The sequence below is a fragment of the Mustela putorius genome, unplaced genomic scaffold, assembly GCF_011764305.1.
Source record: "Mustela putorius furo isolate JIRA1106 unplaced genomic scaffold, ASM1176430v1.1 tig00000095_pilon_pilon_pilon, whole genome shotgun sequence".
In the NCBI taxonomy this organism is placed as follows: Eukaryota; Metazoa; Chordata; class Mammalia; order Carnivora; family Mustelidae; genus Mustela; species Mustela putorius.
In genome coordinates, this window is record NW_025421280.1 from 28,779,474 (window position 1) to 28,805,084 (window position 25,611).

The 25,611-nt window shown below is 52.6% G+C and overlaps 1 protein-coding gene across 4 annotated transcripts; it reads right to left on the reverse strand.

Annotated features, from left to right (window-relative positions):
* Positions 1 to 404: 404 nt before the first annotated feature.
* TPM4 (tropomyosin 4) lies at positions 405 to 22,347 on the reverse strand. Of its 4 annotated transcripts, none has more exons than XM_004761098.3 (9): positions 22,160 to 22,344; positions 16,297 to 16,422; positions 11,772 to 11,905; positions 9,679 to 9,796; positions 9,137 to 9,207; positions 8,047 to 8,122; positions 6,110 to 6,172; positions 5,955 to 6,024; positions 405 to 1,849 (listed from the first exon to the last, which is right to left on the reverse strand). In XM_004761098.3, exons 1-9 carry the CDS (start codon positions 22,271 to 22,273, stop codon positions 1,767 to 1,769), a joined length of 855 nt encoding a protein of 284 aa, XP_004761155.1. In that variant the 5' UTR covers positions 22,274 to 22,344; the 3' UTR covers positions 405 to 1,766. The 4 variants fall into 4 exon arrangements, with proteins under 4 accessions (XP_004761155.1, XP_004761158.1, XP_004761156.1 ...); XM_004761099.3 differs by lacking the exon at positions 405 to 1,849 and adding an exon at positions 4,646 to 4,919 and having other exon boundaries at positions 22,160 to 22,347; XM_004761101.3 differs by lacking the exons at positions 16,297 to 16,422; positions 22,160 to 22,344 and adding an exon at positions 15,749 to 16,039.
* Positions 22,348 to 25,611: the final 3,264 nt, after the last annotated feature.

Below are 25,611 nucleotides of genomic sequence, written 5' to 3' on the forward strand. Positions count from 1 at the left end.
CAGTGGCTCTCCACTCCTGACCAAATTAAGTTCAGGCTCTCATTGCTATGGACCCAGCTTACCTTTCAATTTTCCTACTTCCTTCCTTTATATATCCAGGCCTTGGGCTTTCCTGACTCAAGCAGCAGCGACCATTTTCCCTCTCATCTATTAAAATCCTAGTTACGCTTCACAGCCTGAGTCAGGCAGGACTGGGTAAAACAAAGGACAGGAGTTTTTGAATTACTGAGGCAAAGTGCTCTCACCTGAATACAGAGATCATAATCCTCATATGAAGTCATGGTATAAAACAAGTAACATTTGTTAATGATCTTGGCAGTTATCTTTCCCTCCCGTCCAATCAGCATTCATTGAACAAGAGTACCTTCAGTGTCCCCCCAAACAGATTCTGAAGTTCACACAAATTATAGTTTATGTAAAAATTTATTTGACCAAAATGTAGAAAAAGTGATACTATTACATATGATACAGTTGCAAGAATCTAAATGGAAAGTGTGGGTTTTATTCAATTGCACAATTTGCTAGTGTACCTTCTGGGTAGTGTGATGCTTAATAAATAGGAGTGAGGGGTAGAGGACTTGGATAAGCTAGAAGCAGGGTGATTTTATCAGAATTGTAAACTTGAGTTGGCCCCCACACTGCCGGGGAATGTGGAATGTTTCAGCTCTGAGATGTTAACCAAGAAAGCAGAAATATAATGAAGCCAAAATGTGCAGCCCTGCCTACAAAATACTCCATATCCAGTTTAATCAGGAGTTTCTTGGTCTTTTATTAACTTGGTCCTGAAGAAGGACTTAAAGTCCTACATAAGTAAATCTTCAGTTTGCCATTCCCTGAAGTATAAAGGAGATGAAGCTAGGCCGATTACTTTATCTCTACTTTGCTGTCAGAGAGGCCCCTTCCGCCCAGTATTTGTTAACAAATGCTCAGTTATTGAAGGCTAGTGGTCTTCTTGATAGGACTTCTCTGAATAAGACTGAATTCTACCACATTCATTCCTGCTGAGGAGATGGTCTCAGATCACAGCAGACAAGCACAGGTCATTACTGGAATAAGCTATCTGCTCCTCAGAGAACAACTTTAGAATGAAAGGAACATGAAGAAGAGCCTAACATCAAGGATCTATCCAGAAAATATTGGGGTAATACGATTATGTCCTGAGCATTCTCATGCTGACTGCTCAGAAGATGTTTGTTCTGCATGGTAGAGTATGGGAAAGAGCCAAGATGATTAGGTTAATCTGTCTATGGTTTAAGACTTCCACAAAGCCAGCCCCCTCCCTGTGGCCTTCCCCCCCCCCCCATGGAAAATCCCTACCCATATTTTAATGTGATGGTCCCTGGTTACCTGTCATGTGACCAACAGTGGCCCAGAAAGTTATACATTCTTTAGCCTTCTAAGCTGACCCATGACTAGATACTGGAGTTGTTTTTGAAAAGTATAGGGTTGTCTATTTTCCCAGGAACCAAATGCCCTCAGTCTTAAGAGAGTATGCTCAATATAAAATACCCTGCCTACCTTATGAATAAATGCAACTTAAGGATAAAAATAGAGCTGAAAAAGCTGGTGCCTTTTGAAAAAAGGAAGGAATTAGATTTAACTGGTGCACAAAGCTTCTCTGATACAAAATATTTGGTCATATATTCATAATTTGCTTGACATTTCCAGCAAAGCGAAGATTTCAATGGCAAAAGAAACTTCTTACAAGAGAAGAGAAAGACACGGAGCTCTGGAGTTTCTGTTGGAACAAGACTCTTCTGTTTTGGTTATATACAGTTAAGTTCGTTTAGTGTCTGATCCAGTGTCTGATGTAAGCCCACATTCTCTTCTTTGGCCTGGGCAAGTTTTTCTGGTGAGGATTAAGAGTAGGGGAAAAAGAAATTAATAAGCATCTTTGTTAAGGAGGAAAAGGTTTCTAAACTCCACAAACTGTCACAGTGAAGTCATAACAGAGAAAGTACTTAACATTTTAATTATTGCAGAATACCACGGAATAACAGAGATCAAGTATCAAATATGGGAGTCAGGGTTGCAAGATAAAACTACAGAGTCTTCAATTAAATTTGAATTTCAAGTAAGCAACAAATACTTTTTTAGGACAAGTATATCCCAAATGTTGCATGAGATACACTTATGCCAAAAAATTACTCATTGCCTATCTGAAATTCAAATTTAACTGGGTGTCCTATGTTTTCATTTGTTAAATCTGGCAATCTAGAGTTGGAACACCTGGACTTAGACCTCAGTAGTACCACTGAAATATACCGTTTAACCTTGCTAAGTCTCGGTTTCCCCATCTGTCAAGGATAAGAACCGCAATACGGGGCATGCGGATTACCATAAGGAACAAATGAGAGGTGCTTCAGAACTCAGGAAGTGCTACGCACATAAAACATAGTCGTAGATACAGGAAACAGTACATCCCCCACCTAGGGTCAGTTAATTAGCCTATGGTAGGAAATTATAATCCCGGAATCCATTTTTTCTTCGGAGGTTTTGGGAACGGCCATTGAAATTCCAAGCATAATCGTCTTATTGTGTCTGTGCATCCATAGCCATGGAGTCAAACCTCAGATAAATGCAGCGTGACTGAAAATCTAAGTCAGACTACAGGTGAGTTATTAAGTGACCAGGCTGATAAAATAAATTTTCAAAAACCGAAAAAGTGAGATGCCATTTAGGGCTAGGCACAACAGCGATCAAGACAGAACTGGTTTGCCGTGAGTGATGGCCGATAAGAGGCGAGGCCAAAAATCATTAAAACACTGGAGGAAAGCAAAATGCCTCATAAACTGTGATAGGATCAGCTTGGAAATTTTCAGAAAGAAAAAAAAATGACTGCAGAGATGGCAATCTTTCAACTAGAACGGCTCAACCTTTCATCTCACGAGGCACTGAAATATACCAGGTCTCCCTATAATCGGGCAGATTCTGTGAAAGAAAAGCACAGCGAGCCACGTGGGTCTGACTAATGTGGATGGACAGTATCCACTCCGTGGTCTCCCCTACGCCTCATGGACGGAGCCACCACTTGTGTTTTGCAGAAAAGCTAAGCTGCTTGTGCAAGGTCCCACAGGGCTGAGATTCAAACCCAGGTCTCCCCGCTACAAATCCTGACCACATGTCACCTTGCCACTTGGATTCCCTGGCATCTACTTTGTATTAGATCTAAGAGAAAACAAAACAAAACAAAAAAATGCCTTTCCCGTAAGGTATCAATTGTCCTCGAGAAGTGTGACAGACCCCTAGACCGTCAACAGGTGGTCGGAGGTCACGTTAGCCCAAATCTCTGTAAATGAAGTTCCACTTAGGGGCTTAGTTAAGTGGAATGACTGGATAAGTAGGGCTGCAGTTATTTCAAAGGGTGGAGGCCACCTACATCTGGAAAAACCCCAGGAACAAATATAGTGAGCAAACAAAAAAACACCCACCCCTTCATAGCCCAATGTTTCCACAGTCCTGAGTATGGCCATGTCGGCGGGGGGGGGGGGAGGGGGAGTGGTTTATGCAAGAGTTCACGGTGGATGGGAGTTAGGAAACCGGGGAGAGGCTGAGGTTGGAAGGCTGTGAATAGTTGGAGGGAGATGGATTTGGGAGGCATGAATATAGAGAACTGGGACAGAGGTTCCTACCTGAATAAAATTACAGGATGAGGAAAAATAAAGCTACAGTGACCAAAAATTGTTGCTCTAATTGGAGATCTCCATGCTGCTCTCAGGTTCACGGGGGGGGGGGGGCAGTCTAGAAGACATGCGTGGACATCAAAATGGCAGTGCTTCTGGGATAATTTTATGGTGGTGGTGGTGGTGGTGGTAGTGGGGTGCAGGGGACAGTAGATAAAATATTTAAAATTTGGTTTCTTGTGGAAAAATCTATGAGCTTTCGGTCAGTATATACACTATCTCTTAATACCCACAGGCTAACTTTAAGAGTTCTCACCAAACCAAAGCAAGGTTCTTGATTCGAGTTAAATTTAAGTATGAGGAGATAGCTGTTACCATCTCAGGCAACTTTGGAACTCGGGAATGAATCATCTCTTTCTGACTTTCCAGCAGCTTCCACCCCCTTTCCCTGCTAATGGGATGCGTTTTCATCCCTTGTGTAGTTGTTTTCTAAGGGCAGAGGATAGAGGTGAGGCTCACTGGTGAACTTCCTCCCAAGACCCAGGGCTAGATAGATGTTCCACGAACAGTGAAGACACCGGGAACCCCGGACACCACTCTCAGAGGGTAACACAGAAAACAAATGCGAAAAGGAAGAAAAAGGAGACCAGAATGCCACTGCCGCTTTTTTGAAACCGTAAGTCAAACTCCATTCAAGACGAGCCTCTCTTTAGACAGAGGCCTTCCAGTTTTTGCAAGTTCTGCTGACTCTATCAAGCTCCTTAAGGGGCTGGATGAGTCCCCATTCAAAAACAATTTCTATTTAAGGAAAAACTGCTATTGGCGTGCAGATATAGTTAGCTAGCACATTTTTGAGAGCTCATGCCAAATTGGCTTTTGTTTTCATACAGGCACAAAGCATCACGTGGGCATCATTTTCCTTTTGAAATGAGCTCCCCATCTGAACCACCCACTTTCTGTTGTAGCCACCGTCAAGGGCATCACAGCTACGGCTCAAAAGCGGCAAGTGAAGGAAATGAAAATGAGGGTCTGGGCACAAGGAGCGCCTGTCTTTATTTCAGTCACACAGTCACAGACACAGCAGAGGAAGGCTTGAAAGACCAAACCAGGAGGCAGGAAACGAGCTTCTAGAAGCCCACGGGAAGTGTAGGCACCACAGTGAGAAGGCCAACTTCGGTATTGCTAAGACATAGGATGGCACCCCAGCTCCCTCTTAGAGAGACGTCATGTCGTTGAGAGCATGATCCAGTTCCTCGCTGATAGCTTTGTACTTGAGCTTCTGAGCATATAGCTCGTCTAGAGGGCGGAGGTCCCCAGGGAGAGAGTTCAGAAGAAGAGGTACAGGGAACAGAACGAGAGGGTCGGAATGGAGTGCCACAGATGAACAATGAGAGGGAGAAAAAAAAAAGTGAGAAAACAAAGTATGAACCAGAAGAAAGTTGTATCTTACGTAAAACAGATGAGGAAGCAAAAGATTGACAGAGTGGTTGCTAAGTGGTTTGAGGCTCTGCGGGGAATCAGCCATAAGAAACCTTTAAAAGAAGGGGGACTAGAAATGGACACAGCTTCTACCCCCAACCCTCTGCCCCAGGTTATTTCTGACTTGCAGTGATGTCACCCAGTCCAAAGGTTATACTTTGGGTATTTTCCCTTATACGGAAACCTCGCCTCCCAAACCAAACACTGGGACACATGGTCTGAGGAATAAGGCTGGCACCCTTTCTGAGTGAGACAGACGGTTTTAGGAGATTTTTTGTTTGAATCCAAAGATACTAGAATTTCCTGCTTATTTTATAAAGAACATGGGACAGAATTCCTTTTTTTTTTCTTTTTTTCTTTTTACAGTTGGAACTCTTCAAGAGATTCTGGGCTATGTGGGCACCAGACTTGCAGACAGGAGTCTTTATTCAGTCTCTACATTCTCTGTATTCAGTTTTCTCCTACTGTGATAAGCTCTGAGCTCTCTGGGAGAGAGCTTCTGTAAAAATGGAAGGCATTTTAAAAATGCAAGGCATCTCTCAGGAATGAGCACATTGAAGGAAATTCTAAAGGCTTTTTCAAACAAAATCAGCCATATTTGGGTCTCTGTATTCATACGTGGAGCCAATTAAGCTGAGAGCTTTTACTTCCTGAAAAACAGCCACCCCGGTCTGCATCGGACTTGCACTGTCCTGTTCCAGTGCCCCAGACCTCCAGATGGGCCCTCACTCTGTACTGCACTTTCCTAGGATGAACAAAGCCCAGCTCAGCCCTCCATAGACTCCTCCCCCCGGCAGCGGACTGTCACAAAGCTGGAGGCAGAGCAAGCATAAGCAGATGGCAGTTTCATACCTTCCAGGTCATCAATTGTCTTTTCTAGTTTTGCAACCGTTCTTTCTGCAAATTCAGCCCGGGTCTCAGCCTAGAAGGAAAGAGAGGCCTCACTATGAGGGCTTCGAGACCAGCCTCGAGAGAAAATGGAACTAGCAAGGCATGATCGCACTCACCTCTTTCAGTTTGTCGGACAAAAGTTTGATTTCTTCTTCATATTTATCCTCCTTTTCAGAATACTGTGGGAGAAACCAAAACCGTACTTTAAAAAAAAAAAAAAAAAAGGACAAAAAAACCAAAACAAAACACACAGAAGAAGGTAAGTTCTCTGTTCCTTAGAGAAAAGCAGGTGCTTGAAGCACTATGAACGTGGCCAAGAAGCAAAGTGGAGGTGGCACCTTTCTAGGTAGAAGCAATGGGCCCAACACTCCAGAGGATCTGCACAGGAGGCCTCTGGGGTGGCACCGAGCTGAAGGTCGGGGCTGCATAAGTTGAGATGACACTGTGATGAGGACGGAGCAGAGAGCTGAATGGAAACACGTGCCACGTGGGGTCCTCCGCAGCCAGCCTGATGTTTCCAAGCCCGCTCCCCACCACCTTTCCCAAACACGTTCCACGCACTCTCTAGTCTCCCAGCCTTAGGCCCCCTGCCAAGCACAGGATGTTCCATCCCCCGCTGACTACCTATCAGAAATGATTTTTGTCTTGCAGGGTTCAACTCAGATTAGTATATATATATAGTATATATGTACTATATATAGCGATTTTACGGCCGCTCGCTAGCTGGCTAGATATCCTCAATCCCATTTTACAGATGAGGAGGAGAGTCACAGACAGGTTAAGTCATTGGTCGGGGGTCCCATGGCTGTGAAGTGACCACACCGTGACCGACTGGAACCGGACTCTGGAATCTGAGCTCCAGGCCTTCTTCCTGCTTTACAGCCCTTGTAAATGCCACCTCCTCGTGACACATTCCCCAGCTTTCCAAGGTCCCTCTGTTGAAGTCTCCAAGCACGTTATCACTGGATCAGCGTCTTCTACTCAACTACACTCTGAGCCTTGCAGAGCAGAAGCCATATTATCACTGTAAGGTCTACCCCCACGGCCTACGACCGCACTTGGCATGCCCACGTGAGCTAATGAGGCATGCACGTGAGAGCCACGTCACATATCCTCGTATCCCTGTGAATACTAATGACATAGCTCCAAACAAGACAGATACAGTCTCCGTTCCTAAACTTGCCATCTAGCAAGGAAGGCATGTCCTTAATTAATTAGGACAAATGTGATTAGCCATCATGATAGGAAAAGAAGTAGTGGGGCTGTAAGTCGGGAAACCCCTAACCTGGGTGTTCAATGCACCTGGCCCGCAACAGGAGGTGGGGGGAGGGAGGAAGCGGGGACAGCGAATCCACGGGGCGGGCCACGGGGCAGGCCACAGAAGAAGGCGTACATTGCTCCTCACGTGCTTCTCTCTGGTAATGACTGCTTTGGGGACTATTTCAATCCCAAAAGCCCAAATCTGCGTCTCCTATCTGCTGCCCGGCCTTTTAGAGTGTATTTCTGGAGGATTCAAGGGATTCATCTGAGAGTGAGGCTCTGTACACAGTTAGGCTCAGGTCTCCCTAAGAGGAGGCTGACCAGGTAGGAATCTCACATTCCCTGTACACCCTCCTTGACGGTGGAGATAAAAGACGGTGCATGGGGTACCTGGGTGGCTCAGTGGGTTAAAGCCTCTGCCTTCGGCTCAGGTCATGATCCCGGGATCCTTGGATCGGGCCCTGCATCGGGCTCTCTGCTCAGTGGGGAGCCTGCTTTCCCCTCCCCCACCCTGCCTGCCTCTCTGCCTACTTGTGATCTCTGCCTGTCAAAAAAATAAAAAAAAAAATTTAAAAAAAAAAAAAAAAAAGACGGTGCAAAGACTACACAGAAGAAGGAACTGTAGCCACTGGACGTCCCTTTTTGTTGGGGGTGGAAAACCCTGCTGCTGGGCACGAAAGCCACCGTTATCAAACAGAAGTCAGCTCCCTGACGCCCCGGCTCGAACTCTCGTGCACCGTGAGGGGAAGGAAAGAAAGCCCAGCAAATCGCCAGCACCAAACCGACCACCAACCTTTTCAGATGCGGCCTCGAGTGACTTCAGATTGTTGGTGACATTCTTGAGCTCTTCTTCTAGGTCACCACATTTCCTGCGCAGACACAAAAGAAATTTATGTCCTATCCCCCGCTTAGAGCAGACAATTCCCCTGAAAGCTTTCAAGCAGAGGAATCCACGCTGCCTAGGGCCCCCGGAAGGAATGTGGGGAAAAATGTTAATGGCTTCTTGCTGAGCTGTAGTGCTGTGCCCTTATCCAGACCCCACGGTGCCTGGCAAATAGGCCGAGGAGTGTTTGGAAGATTTGTGTAAAGTGCTCCTGGGCTCTCGCCAAGGGTGAGGCAACAGGGACTTGTGAAATCTGTGACTCAGGAGGCTACCTGCGGAAGGTGTAAGGAAGAAATGGAACGCAGGAGGCCGGGAGATAGCAATTGGTTTGCAGCCGATGCTCCAGGACGCAAGCTCTGAATGGATCTGCGAAACTGTACACCGTACAGTTTCTTGTCTTGCAGGGTTCAACTCAGATTAGTATATATATATAGTATATATATACTAATGGAAACTCTCTCGGCATCTTGGGATGCTCCATGGAGCTGGATCCCTCATCCAAGGCTGAGGGGGGAGAGGCTTTTTGTGTATTCGGAGCTTGCGGGACTGTGGGCTGGCTTTTCACTTCCCGCCTGCCACGCCCACCCAGGAAGGCGTCCCAGGCGAACGATGACATCAAGACAAGGCAGAAACTGTTGACAGGGAAGCCCGCTTTCTGCAGGGAAGTGTTCCTTTAAGAAGGCACAGCCTCCTGAGAGATACCCTCTCTGGGAGAATGGGACTTCCGGGCTTCTCTGCTAGGGCCTGTCTCCCGGCTATTTCCCAATACCTCTGTGGGACGGGTGAGCACGTAGGCAGTGCTTCCCAGGGCAGTGAGAACAAAAGGACACTCTCTTGTCAGCCACGATGGCAAAGGGGGAGGGCTCAGCTGGGAGTCCCAGGTGCCCATTCACTTGAGCAGAGGCCTTGAAGAGTCAGTCAATTCCCGACATGATAGCTCCCTCCCGCTCGGCACCCCAAGCCAAGCCGGGTCCCCTCTCCATCCTGCTCTGGCACTCACAGTTCAGACACCTCGGCACGCTCCTCCGCCCGCTCCAGCTCGCCCTCCAGGATGACCAATTTACGAGCCACCTGCAGACGGAAAGGATCGACTGAGACCCAACAACCGCATGTAGGAGGATGCCGCCCCCTGACCCTTAAAGACGGCAAAGCCGCGCCCAGATCATCTGCGAGCACCTGGACCCCAGGAATGAGGCAGGCGGCAGGGGAAGCCGACCACGGAGGCCAGCAGAAAAGCCACTGAGCTTTCATGGTCTGAAGACCCATGATTCCCAATTTCAGCCGAAACACCCAGCTGTGGGACAAAAAGTGATCCGATCGGTCGGTTTCTCCACTAAGTTAGACAAGTGTCGCAGAATTCCCCAGGCCCTGCTGGCGTTGTGGAAGATACGGCTTCCAGCAGCTGTGTCTGGAAGAACAGATGTGGACGCAGAAGGACAGATGAACTAACCCAAAGCTTCCTTTAGGCAGCCCCGGGCTCTCCCTATCACAGATCCGTTTCCTCCCCACTTCCTGCGGCTGCCCTCTGCCAGCCCCACTCACCTCCTCGTATTTGCGGTCGGCCTCCTCAGCGATGTGCTTGGCCTCTTTGAGCTGCATCTCCTGTATCTCCATCTTCTCCTCGTCTTTCATGGCCCGGTTTTCTATCACCTTCATTCCCCTGCAAGGAGCAACCTCGTCATTACCTCCGCACACGGGTTAGGCTCGTCACACACCTCCATGCGGCGGCTCGTCCAAACTCCTCTCCAAGAGCCATGCTCCGAAGAGGAAGCCGTAGAGCGGCGCTTTCACTTCCCCTTCCCCTTCGACTTCACAGCTGCCCTATGAGGCACACCATCCCCACTTGACAGAGGAAGAAACGGAAGCACAGAGAGGCCAAGTAACTTGCTCAGGGTTGCGAAGCTCATACGTGGCAGAGCTGGGATTCAGACTCTGGTGATCTGGCTCCAGGGTCTGTGCTCCCGTCCTATACAGCCTCTCGCTAACCAGTACTGACAAGTACTTGTACCATGACAGTTACCGCGTGGGCCAGCCTGGCTGTGGGAATGATGGATTCTACTGCGCTGGGGGAGAAGGTGTGTACGTGTCACGGCAGGCTTTCCAGAAGGGAACACAGGGAACCACAGGAGGGTTTTAGAAGGAATGGAAACCAGAAAGATGAAGGGACTGCCGTGGGGAGACCAGGTAAGAGGCAGGTACCCACAAGGTGAGGGGTAAGGAGGAGCTGAACCGAAGTGGACAGGTCAAGTCTGGAGAGGACAGTGTCTGGGGATGGCTGGATATCTACAGGGCAGCTGGCTTTGGCCTGCACTGCTTGGAATGCACGAGTAAGACCAGATACCTCCCAAGAGGCCAACCCAGGATAACGTACTGATGTGTGTCATGCTTGCCCAGACTGGAGGACCATACATGTCTTGTTGCTTAAAAAATACGTCACTAGCATCCCCCGCTCACAGTCAAGACACCTTCACACCTGTACAAAGCCTTAAACTCAGCACAAGAGCAAGCTTGGGAAACCTTTGCAACAACTGGAAAGACCCAGGTGACTTGCCCAACCCGACGTGAGGGGCCGTGGAAGGACTCGAATCCAGACCTCCAGTTCCCAAGCAGAGAATTCTTTCTACCAAAACTAGCTGTCTCCTAACAAGGGCATCACCAAAGGGCTCTCGTGGTACGACACAGAGACGTGAGGGGCCTTCCCAGGCTTTCTGGGTTTGGTGAGATCCTAGAGGTGAGATGTCTGGCCAGCCCGGTCTGCCCATGAATACGGGCAGCAACTAATCCAGGCCCCAGGCACAGCCAAGAGCAACTTGTGAAGACCAGGAAGCATCTGCTGGGCTGATGCCCACCCCAGTACAGACTGTTCCACGCTGCACAGGAAGAAATGTCCCGCATGGCAACTGGCAAAGTCAGCCTCCAAGATTCCCGGGTTGGTTTTTCATCTCACCAGAGCATAATCAGAAATTAATCCTTCAGAGGAGCTTACACCAGGAACCGGTGGCGAAACGAAAGTCCTGGTGTGATTGCCGGCTAGATACACAATGACCACTGGCCGGGCCCACACTGTCCCCACACAAGGAGCCCATTTACCACCACCACACAGAGACGGCTGATTCTGTGAATGACACAATCTGCCCTCAGTCCTCCAGAGCCTGTGCCAAGGCATGAATTATCCTGCGCCCGAGGACGCAGCATCCCGCCGGAGGCCCGAAGGCAGAGTGCATGCCCCTGAGGTGAGGAGTGCTATCAATTCCCAGTTGACTAATGGTGCTGCTCTGCGAGTGTCCCTGACATACGGTTGTCACTGTCCAGCTGCCTTAACGATCGATCATCCATGCAGATGCCCCATTCAAAGTTTCCATCTCCCGACCCCCTCTCCCTTCACCCGGAACTTGATACTCTGAGAACACCAGCGAGACGCACAGCAGCTCTCAGAGAATCCGCGAAGCAGCCGTCTGCAAATGGGTGGCCAGGGACAATTGTCCTTGCAGGCTTACATTGACCCATTTGTCAATTTTCTCTGCCTGTTGGGAGTTCTCCTACAGTCCATCCTGGCTCCAGGAGGTCAGCCACCTGGCGCCATGCCCACTTCTGAGAAGCACCCGCGGATGCCTCCAAGCCTGAAGCATCCTTACCTCTCGCTCTCATCCGCGGCCTTTTCGGCCTCCTCCAGCTTCTGCAGGGCCGTGGCCAGTCGCTCCTGGGCCCTGTCCAGCTCCTCCTCAACAAGCTGGATGCGTCGATTGAGAGCTGCCACATCCCCTTCGGCCTGGGGAGGTCAGAGGCGCAGATAGGTTAAGAAGTGAAAGGCTACCCCAGCATCCCGAAGTCGCATGGCATCCTTCCCTCTATTGACATGCTTCCCGCATCTCCCTCTGCCCGAGAAAGTCCACCCAAGAATGCAGGCAGAAAGGAATTCATGCTCTCATCTGGAGAACATGAATTTTCCATATGATCTTCCTCCGAAAATGTCTGGGAACTTCCACCATTCAACGACAAAGGTGTGTATTCCAGTAGAAGACAGGCAGTCAAGTCAACATGAAGAGTGCCTGGGAGAAGACAGTGCTGGCCTCTCTGGGATTCCTAGAGAACTGGGCCACCAAGCGCCCTGACTTACCATGGCATATAAAAAGCTCTGCTCCCAGTCACCTCAACAGTAAGATAAATTTAAGAGTATGGAACCCTCAGTTAAATGTTGGCCACACAATGTGTGGGCAAGGGGGACAGCACCCTCAGAACACCACCCTGAACTAAGCCTGGCCCAGAGAGGATGGGACAAAAAGATTTAAGTAAGCAGAGAAAAGAAAACTTGGTTATGGAAGGGAAGCAATGTCTGAATGGTGATACTGGCTTTTTAAGGTATCTGCACCTACAAGGAAGGTAATAAGGCGGCGGACATAAAAGCAGGATCTCCGGGCTCAAAAAGCGCTCGGTCAGAAACCCTGTTTTGCCGATTTGTAGCCAAGTCGCATTGGGCAGGCTGCTTCACTGCTCTGAGTGCCCCCAACTCAGCCCCAGCACGGGGGAGACAGTAACTGAGGGTGTGGCATTGCACCTGCCAGGTGGGAAGTCCCATGATTTCACCTCATTTAATCCTCCGGTATTTTACAACGGGAAGCGGAGAGGTCCAGCTAGGGGCAGTCGTTCCATTCAGTGTCACAGAACTGGTGAGAAAACAGCTTCAGGAACCCCAGCCCACAGCTCTTCCCCGGCTGAGTCTATCCTGCAGAGACCTGTGGGGGCTCTGAGGTCAGCCACCCTCCGCAAGAAATACTGAGGAGTTGGTGAAATTTGACTCAACGGAGGGAAGATGTGTAAAGCTACACTGGCTTCTTCCCATCGAGACAATCTCTGAGTTGGGGGAGGCCATAAAAATTAGTAGGAAACTACTCCCTCCCCAGCCCCCTGAATTTATACAGAAAAAAAAAAAAAAAAAAAACCAAAACCAAAAAACACACAACAACAAAAAAAAAAAAAAAAAACCAGGAGTAAAAGAATGAGACTAGAGATGCTGAAAAACTCAGTGACTCAGGAAACTGTGCTCAGCTCCAGGGTCTTAAGCAGCAGATGGAGGGAAAACTCTCACAGGTGTTTCTGATCGCCACTTCCTCTGAAACACCAATCTGGAGACTACATTAAAACCACCGATGAACTATTTTAAGAAATTCACCCACTCCTGCCAACAAGTGGGTGCCTTTTTTTCTTTTTAATAACACAAATTTTAACTCCTTCAGCAACAGGGGCAGGAACTGATTTCCCCTCTCCCCCAATAGTACATTTAGCAAAACTGCCTAACCAACACCACTACCTAATTCTGGAACATTTCCATCACCCCACCGCCCCCAAGAAACCTCATCCCCATTAGCAGTCAAGGTATTGATTTTTAAGATCATACAAAAAGGTGCTTTATTCATGAGTTGTCTTTAAAAAAATGAAAGTGGGTCTATCCTTCTGTGGGGAATTCTGAATCCTGATAACCACGCTCTGGCACATTCTCAACTGTCTGGAATTGAAAGAATGCTGATACACATGACTATATCCGTGCATACATATATATATATATGTATTTTTGAAAAACTGCTAGTCACTGCTAGTCATTTTGGGCTCCGCCCCTTCCTGCAATCAAAGCTCCTACACTCTACAAAGGATTTCCCTTATAAGGTAAAAGAGGCTTGCTAGATACATGTGGCAAAGGAACAGGAAGATGTCGGTTAATCACACAAAAATCTAAACGAAACCAGCTGTCGGGAGGCAGACCCAGAAGTCTGCCACACGCCGGCTCTTGGCTTTCTCCACAAGAGACTGAGAAAGGGTTTTTTTTTTCCTCCCTCTCTGGGCTCAGTTCCTTGGCCTGAGTACTTTCTTCAGACTTCCCCATTCTGACCAAGAGGAGCATGCTTTGAAAAGCAAACTTTTTAAGAAGTCCACAACTTTCCAAAAACATCCTTCCTCCCCACTGGACTGTCCTACTCCTAAGTCTTGGCTTGAGGCTGAGGGTCATTTTTAAGCAGAAGTAATTGTCCTCCAGCGAGATGACTTGGGATGAGATCAGGGGGAGTGCTCTGCCGGTTCCTTGTGTGAAAGAGGCCAAACCAGCTACTGTTTGAGGCTTGCACAGGTTTCTGGGGCCTCCTCACGCCAGAGCGGCCCTGACAGACCAAATGCTTCCACTCAGGCCAAGACAGGGGCGGTGTTGGGGCTCTTCTCCAGACTTGTCAACACCCAGGGCATCTTTTCCACTTCTGGGATCCCCACCCTCAGCCTCAACACTCCAGCCTTCCAGGGCCCTGGGGCTTCACGGTCTCCCCCAACTTTCTTGCACACCCAGGGCCCTTCTCCCAGCAAATCCTTATTCTATAATAATAAATGCTCGACTTCCATTTTGAAGCCTACCCCAAGAGGGAAGGGGGGCTGCTCCCCTCTCCTGCTCCCACAACAGAACACTGAACCCCTCTGCAATGCTATCCAGCCTTATTTGTACCCCTCACACCCGTTAGACTGTGAGCTCGCCTAAGGTGACTGGGAGGAGGAAAAACAGCCATGAATTGAGCACCTACTATGCCCCATTACTCCCCAGACCCTCCCAGCTATCATAGGGGGGGTCGGCACTATTGTCACGGCTGCTTTACAAATGGGGAGACACGGCGCTAGGGGTTAAGTACCAAGTGGTAGGAGACGGCATTAGAATGCGGGTCTCTCCCCAGCCCCAGGAGTTGCCACCCTGTGTCCTGCCCCAGTCCGAGGACGGAGGGAGGGCGAAGAGAGCCCTCCTCCATCGGCCCCATTATCTGTCTCAGGCCGCGCAGCATGGAGCTGAGGCACACCAGACCGTGTTGGGTCGAGGACCCCGAGCTAACATTCCCAAGTTCTTTTGGAGAAAGGCGGGGTCCCGCGGCCGTCGCTCGGCGGTCGTTCCCGCGGGGACCAGCTGGAGAGGGAAAGGCCGGCCGCTCCGGGCTGAACTTCCGCCCCCCCGCCAGGAGCAGACACGTCGCCGCCGCGCCCCTGGGAACAGCTGGGAAAGTTCAGCTGGAGCCGGGAAGCCGCGTAAGAGGGGAGAAAGTGCGACGCCCCCCCTCCCCGAGTCCGCGTCGGCTAGTCCAACCCCAGACAATGGAAGCTCAATGTTTCCACTCTCACTTCCCGCTCCAAGGTCCAGTCGCCCCCCCCCCCCCCCACCCCACCCCTCCCGCCCAGGACCCCGGCGCCAGCCCGGAGTCAGAGGGCAGTGCGGCGCCCCACACAACCCCCTCCCCACTCCAGGATCCTGCGTCCTCCTCGGCCCCATCCCCCCATTACCCGCTGGGCCGGCCACGCCCGATCCGGATGCGGCGCCCCCTCCCCCGTCCCAGGCTGGGGAAAGAGGATGAGCGCGGAGAAAGGGGGTCTCAGCCCGCCCGCGGGAGGGGGCTGCGGGTCCGCGATCGGGGAGCCGCCAGGCCAAAGCGCACGAAGGCGGGCTAATGGGGAGCCCGGGGAAACCCGGTAGCGGCCGCCCAGAGCGGGCGGGGAGCGCGGGAAGCGGGGGGCGCGGGGAGAAGGGGAGAAAGGAGCGCGCGCTGGGCCCGGGGATGCCGGGGCGCGGGACCCGGACCCGGGCGCGGGCTCTCACTTTCTCGCGCCTCTCGCGCTCGCCGTCCAGCTCTCGCTGCAGGCCCTGCGCGCGGTCCTCCGCCTCGTCCGCCTGCTGCTGCAAGGCCTGGATCTTGCGTTTCACCGCCTCCAGGGAGTTGAGGCCGGCCATGGCGCGGGGGCGCGGAGGCGCACGCAGCGGGCGGCGGGCAGCGGCGGGCAGCGGCGGGCGCTCGGCTCGGCTCGGCTCGGCTCCGGCGAAAGCTGCACCAGCCGCGCCCCGGCCCCCGAGCCTTTGCCTGCGCCGGGGCCGCCCCCGCTTCTCCCCGCCCCCGGCCGGGCCGCCGTCGGGGCGATGAGGTCACCCGGCCCGGCCGCCGACGTCAGCACCGCTGGGGGAGGGCCTGACGTCGGCACCGCTGGCCACAGCTGCTGGAAAGTGCCCCTTTTCGGGACTTATTTGGAGAAAGCGCCGGGAGGCACCGCCTTCTCCTCTTCCTCCTCCTCTTCCTCCGGCGCTGCCCGCCCTCCCGGCCCCGGGGCTCCCGCCTGGCCCAGCCGCGGGCGCCCCCATTACTGCGCACGTACGTCGGAGGCTTTCTTTTCCGTGAGCTCCAGCTTCTCCTGGGCGTCTTTCAGGTCCTCGGAGTATTTGTCCAGCTCATCCTCCGTGCCCTTCAGCTTCTTCTGGAGGTGCGTCAGCTCCTCTTCCACCTGGGGACAGATGGGGGGACGTGTCAGCCTGGGGCCCACGTACCCGTGGCGCTGGGGCGTCTCCTACATTGACAAGAGTCCTCTGTCTCTCTGGGCCTCAGTTGCCTCATCTGCAAAACAGGGATAACCATACTGTGCACCCCTCAAATGCCCCCTGTTAATATGATTTTCACCTTCCTCCCATATCTTGGGATCAGCTGTGTATGGTTATCTTTGTGGGGGGGGGGTGTCCCGGATACTCTTCCAGAATCGATTGCGGCTTTTGGGAAACAAGTCCCTACACGCTTTCCAGAAACACATTTCAGTTTTGCATCCCAGTTTCAGGGGTGCGGGCTCCTGGGGATCCTGAGCTAAGCAGAAATAGGAGTCTTATACTCTGGGCCCAGACCTTCCCCCAAACCCCAGCCTGTCCCTCTCTAGTCCTGCCTCCTACATTGGCAGCCAGAGAAACTTTCTAAATGTATGCTTGCCCTGCTCCTGCCTTGAACTGCCATGGCTCCCCATTGCCCAAGAGAGCGGTTCCCTGACTTTCCCACAAAATACTCTGAAAGTTTGGGGCACCTGGTGGCGGTGAGGGGGGGGGGCGCTCAGTAGGTTAAGCCTCAGATTCTTCATTTTGGCTCAGGTCATGATCTCAGGGTCATGAACTCAGGGTAGTGAGATGGAGCCCCTAGTCCGGCTGGCGCTGTGTGGAGCCTACTTAAGATTCTCTCTCTCTCTCTCTCTCTCCCTATACCTCTGCCCCTTGCCCCCACCCCTGTCCCATGCTCGGTCTCAAACAAAATAAAACAAAACAAAAACTCTGAAAGGCTGAAGGGCTCAGGCCTGTCCCTCTCCTGTACTTGGGGGGCCTGGCTAGAAGAGAGCTAACCCTCAAAGACCACTTTCTTTGAAGGCTAAGGTTAAATCTTTAAAATTACCGCACATCTGGCTTATATTCATTTTAATAAAAATGTCCCCCACATTCTCTAGGTTTTCAGTTATGTTTATCCTGGGAGCCTTGCCCCTCTCTTGGCCTTCCTAGCTTGAAGAGCTCAGATCTACAGGATACAATCCACAGACCCCCTCACCTCTCCAACACCCTCCTCTGTACTGGTCAAGAGTCAGTTCAGGAAGCCTTCTCTGTCACCTCCAGGCTCCCTCCCCTGGCCTGAATTCTGGTCCAAGCTGGGTCAGTCCAGCTCATGTTTTTATCTGACTTGTGTCTCTGGTAGTTTGACCCCCTGGTCAGTCAGTCCATGCTCCCAGCGTGAGCAAGCAGCCCTCCCAGGAGCCCTGCTTCATCCTCCTGCTTCCCTTTCCCAGCAGGAAGCCCAGAGAGGTCAACTGACTTTCTCCAAGATCCCCCCCGCCGCACAGGTCGGAACCCACTTCTGAACACACCCTTGTGCCAGTCTTGCTTTCCTTCGTCCTCTTCTGACTTCCCTCTTTTCTCTAACTTCCTGAAGAAGGTATGTTCTAGAAGCTGATGTGGCTTCTAGGTCAAGTTCTGAATCTGATCTGGGTTACACACTCACCCTAGATGAAGTGCAAAATGTGCCAGATGCTCTGTGTGTGTGTGTGTGTGTGTGTGTGTGTGTGTTTGTCCCTGTGCTAAATCTTTGTTTTGTTTTGTTTTAAGATTTATTTATTTGAGAGAGAGAGAGAGAGAGAGAGCGCATAAGTGGGAGGGGCACAGGGAGAAGGAGAGAGAATTCTAAGCAGATTCCACCTTGAGTGCAGAGCCCAACATGGGGAATCGATCACAGAACCCTGAGAACACAACCTGAGCCAAAACCAAGAGTCTGACGCTTAACCAAGTGCACCACCCAGGTGTCTCCCCATGCAAATTCTTAAAAGGCCTCCTGTCCTGTCTTCAAGGCCACTGAGTGTCCTACTGCTAAGCTAGGGGATGGGGAGGGGAGTGGGGGTTCAGAGGAGAAGGAGAAGGAGAGTGACAACAGCTCAAGCCTATGTCAGGCTCCCCAAGGCCTGATCTTGACCTTACTAGGCAGTAAGTCTAGATGCCTGGCTCCAAATCCCAGCTGTATGACCCCTTTTCTGGCCTCAGTCTTCTCATCTGCAAAATGGGAACCTTGTCGTGGTGATTTCTGAGTTCTCCAGCAGCTGCCGTGAAACTTCTGCCTTAACCAAGAAAATGAGCCAGTTTCCTTAAAGGCAGGTCAGCATGACCCAGTGTTCACCTGACATCCTTCTGGAAGGATCTGTGGGGTACAGCATTTACGAGGTGCCAACTCTGTGCCCAGCACAGTGCTGTCTTAACATGACAGAGTGAGAGCAAGTTCTGCGGCTTTGGGCTCATCCAGGTGTAAAGATGGGTGGGTTTTTCATGACATTTTCCAGCAAGGTTTGGCCAACAAGGGGTGGGGACTGGGATCACATGGTGCGGGGGCCATGAAGCATTTAGAAAGTGCCAGGCACATGACACATACCGTCTCACTGAAGCTGCATGTCACAGAATGGTAAGCTGAGTCCTAACATGAGAAAGGGACTTGCCCCTGGCCATACAGACAGGGGATTTGAATCCTCATCAGACTGATTCCAAAGCTGGTTCGCCTGACTTCTAGGTTACACATGCCCGCTGCTCACTGACTTCCCACTGACCTTCCACACCCAGCAACAATGCCCACTCCTCCCGGGGAAGCCCGCCCTGCTGCCCTGGGCAGAGCCTCACCATGGCCTTGGACCTCCGCCCTGCCCCCCCACCCCAATCCCTGTCCCTCCCTTTGGCCCAGCCCTGTCTGCTGAGGCAGGGAGCGTCCCTCCATGTTTGGCTCTCTCTCTCCCAGCCTGCACTTCTCCAGAGTTGGGCCAGGCTGAGGTCACCCTGAGCCAAGCCCCAGCATCACCCAGTATGGGGCTAGGCTCAGTCCTCACCAAAGAAGTCCAGGGAAAGTTTGCACAATGAATTAGTGACACACCCCACAGCCTTCAGTGGTTGAAGCCAGGTACGAAAAATTGATAAGACTGACACATATCGGGTTCCTTGCCCCCGCTCTGGACCTGGCTCTGGTCTCTGACAAGTCACTTCCTTCTCTGGGCCTCAGTTTTCCTGCCTGTAAAATGGCTGGGAAGGTCATGGACTGCACACCTTAGTCCCGGTAAATGGGGCCTGAGGACAGGGCTGAGGCAGGATGTGGGGTCAAAGGCCAGTTGTGGCGGATGTCACTGCCCTGGGAGGGGCGCGGGCAGGAAGTGGGAGGGCTGGGCCTCCTGGTCCTGTTTCCACACTGGACAAACAGGGCCTAGAATGGAGACTTTGCTGTGGGGTCCCCAAGGGGCAGGCTGGCTCCAGGACCCACACTCTGGCCTCCTGAAGTGTGAGGCACTCCAGGTAAGTCAAGTCCCTCATGGCATCCTGCCTCCGTTCCTAGGCGGGACAGGCCATTGGCCCCTTTGGAATGTGGCCTCTGCTTTGGGCCTCTGGAATCTTGGGTTCCATGCCTGGCCGTCAGAAGGTAGCCCATGCCCCCATTTCACAGATGAGACTGAGGGTTCAGAGAGAAGCAGCAATATGTCCTGAGTCAAAGTTAGAAGATCCAGCCTGGATTCAAGCACAAGTCCACCCCAGGGGGTGACTTCATGGGAAAACAAGAACAGAATGAAAACCCAGCTGGAGGCCAGAAAATCTGTCCCTGCCTTTTTGGCCTTACTAGGGGGGCTGAAGGCTTTGAGAAGCCTTCCCTTTTGAATGTGTGTCTGCCTTGGGAGACTGTATCAGTCACTCACAACTTAGTGAAAATTAGAGCCATAAACTTGCTTTTCTCTGAATCCCTAGCTGAGCCTCTCATGGCCAGGGTCGAAGAGTGAATGGAAGTGGGCAGCTCGGGCGGCACAAGATGGGTGTCTGCGTCTGCCAGGGAGGAAGGAGGAAGGGAGTGTGGCAGGGAGTGCTGGGGTGGGGCTGGCCTCCGAGAATGTGTCACGGGCTCTCAGGGAAGCCCTGGGATGCTGGGGGATGGGGAGGCCCACTGAGGAAGTAGGGCGGAGGGCCGGGAGGAAATAATCCTGCTTTTATTGAGTGCTTACTCTGCGCCAGGCCCAGGACAAGGGCTCCACCTGCAGTCACCTCTAATCCTTCCATGGCCGTGAGGGAAGCCCTGCTGTCACTTTCCTATCTCAAACATGGGGCCACTGAGGCCCAGACCCGTGAAGACCTTTGCTCCATGGGGCTCAGTGCCCCAGCTGTGAACACAGCCGGTCTGAGCTCAGAGCCTGATCTTTTTACCATCCAAGCTGGCCTGGCATATGGGCTGGGCTGGGCTAAGGCACAGAGTGTCGCTGTCCTGGGCAGGTTCCCACGGTTTATCCGAGACCCTGACGTTCCTGAGGGTTGGGTGGTTAACCCTAAGGGGTGCCAATGAGTCCTGTGGGGGGCAGGGTGCTACAGAGAGAGCAGAACCCCCTTCCTTCCTCCCACTGGCTGATCTAGCCACCCAGACAGCTGACTTCTGCTCTGCTCCAGACCATGGCCTTGGGACTGCCTAGCCCAGGCCTCTGCCCACCAGTTGCATTAGCCTCCGGTGTACCCAGTTTCCAGAGCCTTCTTCAAACTTGTCTCCAGAGCTCTAGGTCCAAGGCCTCCGCCTGCCACTAGCACATCTGGGCTCCTGGCAGGGTTGGCAGGGGCACCAGAGATATGCAGGGATGCACTGAGATCCTCAGGTTCACCCCCAAATCTCCAACTGCCCCAGTCCTGACTCTCACCCAGTTGCCCCAGCAGCCGGACACAGCTGGCCCCACACTCGGCCACCCTTCCGGCACAGTCCCACCAGGGTCTGTCCTGACACGGGGACAGGGTACCCACACTCACACACAGCTCGGCACTGCCACCCTCACCACTACACACACGCGCACATGTGTACATGTGTGCACAGGTACCTGGGCACTGCCACACTCACCTGGACACTAAGGTACACACACACACACACACACACACACACACACACACACACTCTCTGCAGGAACAATCACCTGACAAGCACACACATGCCAGTACAAGTACACTCACTTCGACACACACTCGCTCACCCTGACACACACATTCCATTGCTGCCATGTCAGCTTTGGCATCAGCACACACACACACACACCACCAGCCTCTCCTCGCTACACACAGGCCCACAGTGATACCAGCACCGACGCCCTCGCAAACGCCCGAACACATCCAGGCTCCGCATCCCCACTTTCCAACAAGCACGCACTCGTGCCTCGGTCTGCACACACTCATTGTCACAGACACCTTTACCCTTCTGCGCTCTGTCCAGCCCAAACACGCACACACATGCGCACCACCTGTGCACACACAGAATGCCCAAGCACACAATACACTCTCAGACACGGCATCAACCAAACACCCCATCTAGTACACACACCCCACGCTCATCCGCTCATCCCAACACCCCTACACGCACTCCAGCTTGCACACACATCCAGGCGCTCACAAACACCTCTCCTTTGCCCAAACGTGCTCGCTTACTCTCTCTCGCTCTCTCTCTCTCACTTTGCTCATCCTGGCGCTGTGGGGTGATGGTTGCCTCTCTCTCCCAGCTCAGGGACGCTGAAAAGACAACGGTCCCCTCACTCTCAGCCAGAGTGTCACCTGGTCCCTGCCCTGACTCCAGGCACCAAGGTTTCTGGAACTCCCACCTTGGATCCCAGAGCCTGGCGTCTGGGGCAGGGGTAGCCCGGAGAAGGCACTGGGCAGCCAGACCTGGCCTGGCGGACGGCCCCTCACCTGCTTGCACTTCTCCTCGGCGGCTTTCTTGTCGGACTCGGCCTGCTCTGCCCGGTCGATGGCGTTCTCCTTGTCCAGCTTCAGCATCTGCATCTTCTTCTTGATGGCCTCCATGGCTGGGCGGTGGGGCGCGGGCACAGAGGGCTCTGCGGAGGGGACTGCTTGACGGGCCGGGCCGAGTGAGCAGCCAGGTGGGGGCGAGGCCCTTATAGGCTCCCGGGCGCACCGCCCCGCTGCCAGGCGAGACCTGGAGGACGCCCAAGCCCAGGCCGCCGCCGGGCCAGCCGCCACTCGCTTGCTCAGGAGGACTTGGCCAGCTCACCGGCCGCCCGCAGCCTTCGCCTTATTTGGGCCTAGGATTTTCTCAAAGGGGAAAAAAAAAAAAAAAGAAAAGAAAAAGAAAAAGCCCAACCCGTTTCCATTTTTAACCTGGTGACAGAGGTCCCTGGTGGGCATGTGGACACAGCGCTGGCTCAGGAGGAGGATCCTGGTGGCCTTTCAGCCGGCCTCAATTTCCCCATCTGTGCTGGGGAGCACAGAAGAGGGCTTGGGTGTGGGTGTGGCGTAGGGGCGAGGTGGGGTGAGGAGGCACCCGTCGTCCCCTCCCCTCCCCTCTGGTCTTGCCTCCATTTTCTGCTCTGTCCCAGGGGCTCCCTGGGTTACCCCCCTCTTTCTGGTGAGTCTCTGACTCATCATCTTCTCCCTCCATCTCTTTTCTGATGAGTGTCCCTCTGTCCCTCTCTGTTTCTGTCTGTCTCTCTCCATCTCTCTGTACCCTGTCTCTGTGTCTCTCCACCTTTCCATGTGTTAATTTCCCCGTCTCCCCGTCTCTTTTGGTCTTGTTCTCTTGGACTCTCTCTGTATCTCTTTGTCTGTCTGTCTGTCTCTCTGTCTATCCTTTCAGGTTCCCCCTGTCCTTCTTTCTATCTGTGTCCTCCTGTCTGTCTCTCTGTCCTCTTCCCTGCCCCTGCAGGCAGGCACCACCAGGGTGAGATTGACCTGGATCACCTCTTGGAAATCCTTGGAGCCCAAGACAGGCCCAGACCAGGCCCTGATGCCATCCTGAGATGGCACGCCCTCCCGTCCCCGCTCCGTGCCTCTCTGTGGCTCCCCAACACCACTAGAACAGGAGGTAGCCTTAGCTCAGCTTGTCACTCAGACTCCTGTCCGTTGCTCCCTCCTCAACTCTCCCCAGCGGTGTTTCCCAGGCTGGGCTGTGCTTTCCCCACCTCCAGGCCTTTGCAGGTAGGGTACCCCCAGCTGCCCCATTACGCTGCCCCTCTGTCCTCCAGCAATCTGCCTCCAGAAAGGTGTAGTCGCTCATTCTTTTGTGTGATGAACACAGAGAGCTTTCCCGTGCTGAGCCCCCGCGGCCCATGCTCAGAACATGGCATGTCCTACCATTACCGTTATTTGGTTATCGGGTTAGAACTATGAGCCGCTTTGGGGCAGGCCTGTGCATCAGTCATGTCTGTGGCCCCTGAGTACCTGGCCTCCAGAAGATCAGAGAACCCTTGTTAATTAAAGTGAACAATTGCCCCTATACATTCACACGCTCTCTCGCACACATTCACACCACCCCCCCCCAACGCCCCTCGCTCTTCTCCAGCTAGGAAACTAGTCATCTTTTAAAGTTCAGATCAGAAGGCTCCTCTTCCAGAAAGCCCTCCTGGACTCCTAGACAGCTGGACCCTTAGCCCCAACATCAAAGCTTCTATGTGGGATGAAGTAGGAGTAAGGCTTCCATGTTTCCTGCCCAAGACCACAGAAGGACTGGGATAAAGAGGGATGGGTCGGTGGCCAGCACCACTGGGGAGCATGGGTGTCTGGCCCAGATAAAGAGTCCCTGCTTCTTTCTGCCCCCCAAACCAGCTTCCTTTTCTTTGTCACATTGAGAATTCCTGTCCCTCCCCCATCAGCATGGGGGCCCAAACAGTAGCAAGGAGAACATTCTGGAACTTTTCTCATTCTCCAACAACATTGGCTTGTCCCCACATTCAGGAATCCAGGGGGCTTGGCCCAGATCCCTCCCCAACTCTGTCTCCATCTCTCTCCCTTATCCCACCCCTCCCCACGTCCTGGCTGTGCAGATCCGGTTTCCTCCTAGGATACAAGCAGACCGTCATGCTTGCATCTTGAAGAGTGTCCGTGATGACTGAAAGACTGGGGACAGATAATGAAGTGCTGTGCCCAGTGCCATCCTGAGCACTCCACTCAGAGCATCTCATTTCAGCCTCCCTGAACCTTAAGACCTAGAAGAACGGGTTTATTCCCATTTATAGAGGAGGAAGCTGAGGCCCAGAGTCACTCACCCGGGTCACCCAGCTTGTGAATGGCAGAACTGGAACCTCACCCAGCTGCCCCTAGACAGAGCTGGAGAGACGTCCTAAGACACCCTGCCATGTCTTTCTGCCCTTCTTCTCCCATCCTCTGACTGTCTCAGACGGGGTCATCAGAGGTCATCTCCCTCCCCACATCCTCCCCTCCCCCTGCCTCCTGGGAGTCCCTCGAACCAGCCTTACCGCAGGTGTTGTGGCTAATTCCAGGCCTGACACCACCAGGTCAGGAAAAGGATCCCTCCCTCAGGAGCTGTCAGCTAGCTCGGTGGCCTTGTAGGGTAGACCCTTGTCTCTGGAATGTCCTCTTGCTCAAGGAGCTCCCAGAGGTGGAATCTGATGCTGGGAAGGGGAGAAAGAGGCTAGAAATGGTGTTAGAGCCCAGCTGTGCTCCCTGCCCTGTAGCCTCGGGAGCCAAATTATCCTTACAAACGATGCCCTCTCTGTGTGTCTGCCCCCAGAGACACCCAAGGAGGGCTGGCCAGGGCTAAAAGGGTCATCCAGGGCTCCTGGAGTCCCTGGCCCAGCTGTCCAGGCTGTGGGGCATGAGGGGGGTGGAAGCTGCCATTTATAGCTCAGAAGGAGTGAACTCCCCTCCCGACAGTGGGATCAGAGGATGGTGGTGAGCGTAGTGACCGCTGCCATTGTGGCCACCTCACACCCATGAGACTTGGGGTCATTTATTGAGCATCTACTACATGCCAGGCACCATATGGGCTTAGGAAGACATGATGATGGACCTGACTCAGCCCAGGGAGTAAAATGACCAATAGCTGCGAACAGTTACGGCATTCATTATAATAATAGGGCGGACTGCTGTCTTAGGTTGGGCTCCCCCAGAAGGAGATGCTGAGGCAAGAATTCAAAGGCAAGTAATTTAATTGGGAGGCAACCCAAGGAGACATGGGTAGAGGGTGGGAAAGTGAGACAGAGAAGGAAAAGAGGTCAGTAAAGGAAGGCTGCCATACTGAAGCCGGTCACCTCTTTGCACAACTGGGGCATAGTCCCGCCCAGCACCTCTGGGGGTACAGCGGAGGACACACTCCTCATAGTTGTAGGGACTGAGGGGCAGGGAAGCTGGGGTATTTATCCACCAGTCCCCGTCCTCCTTGGTTG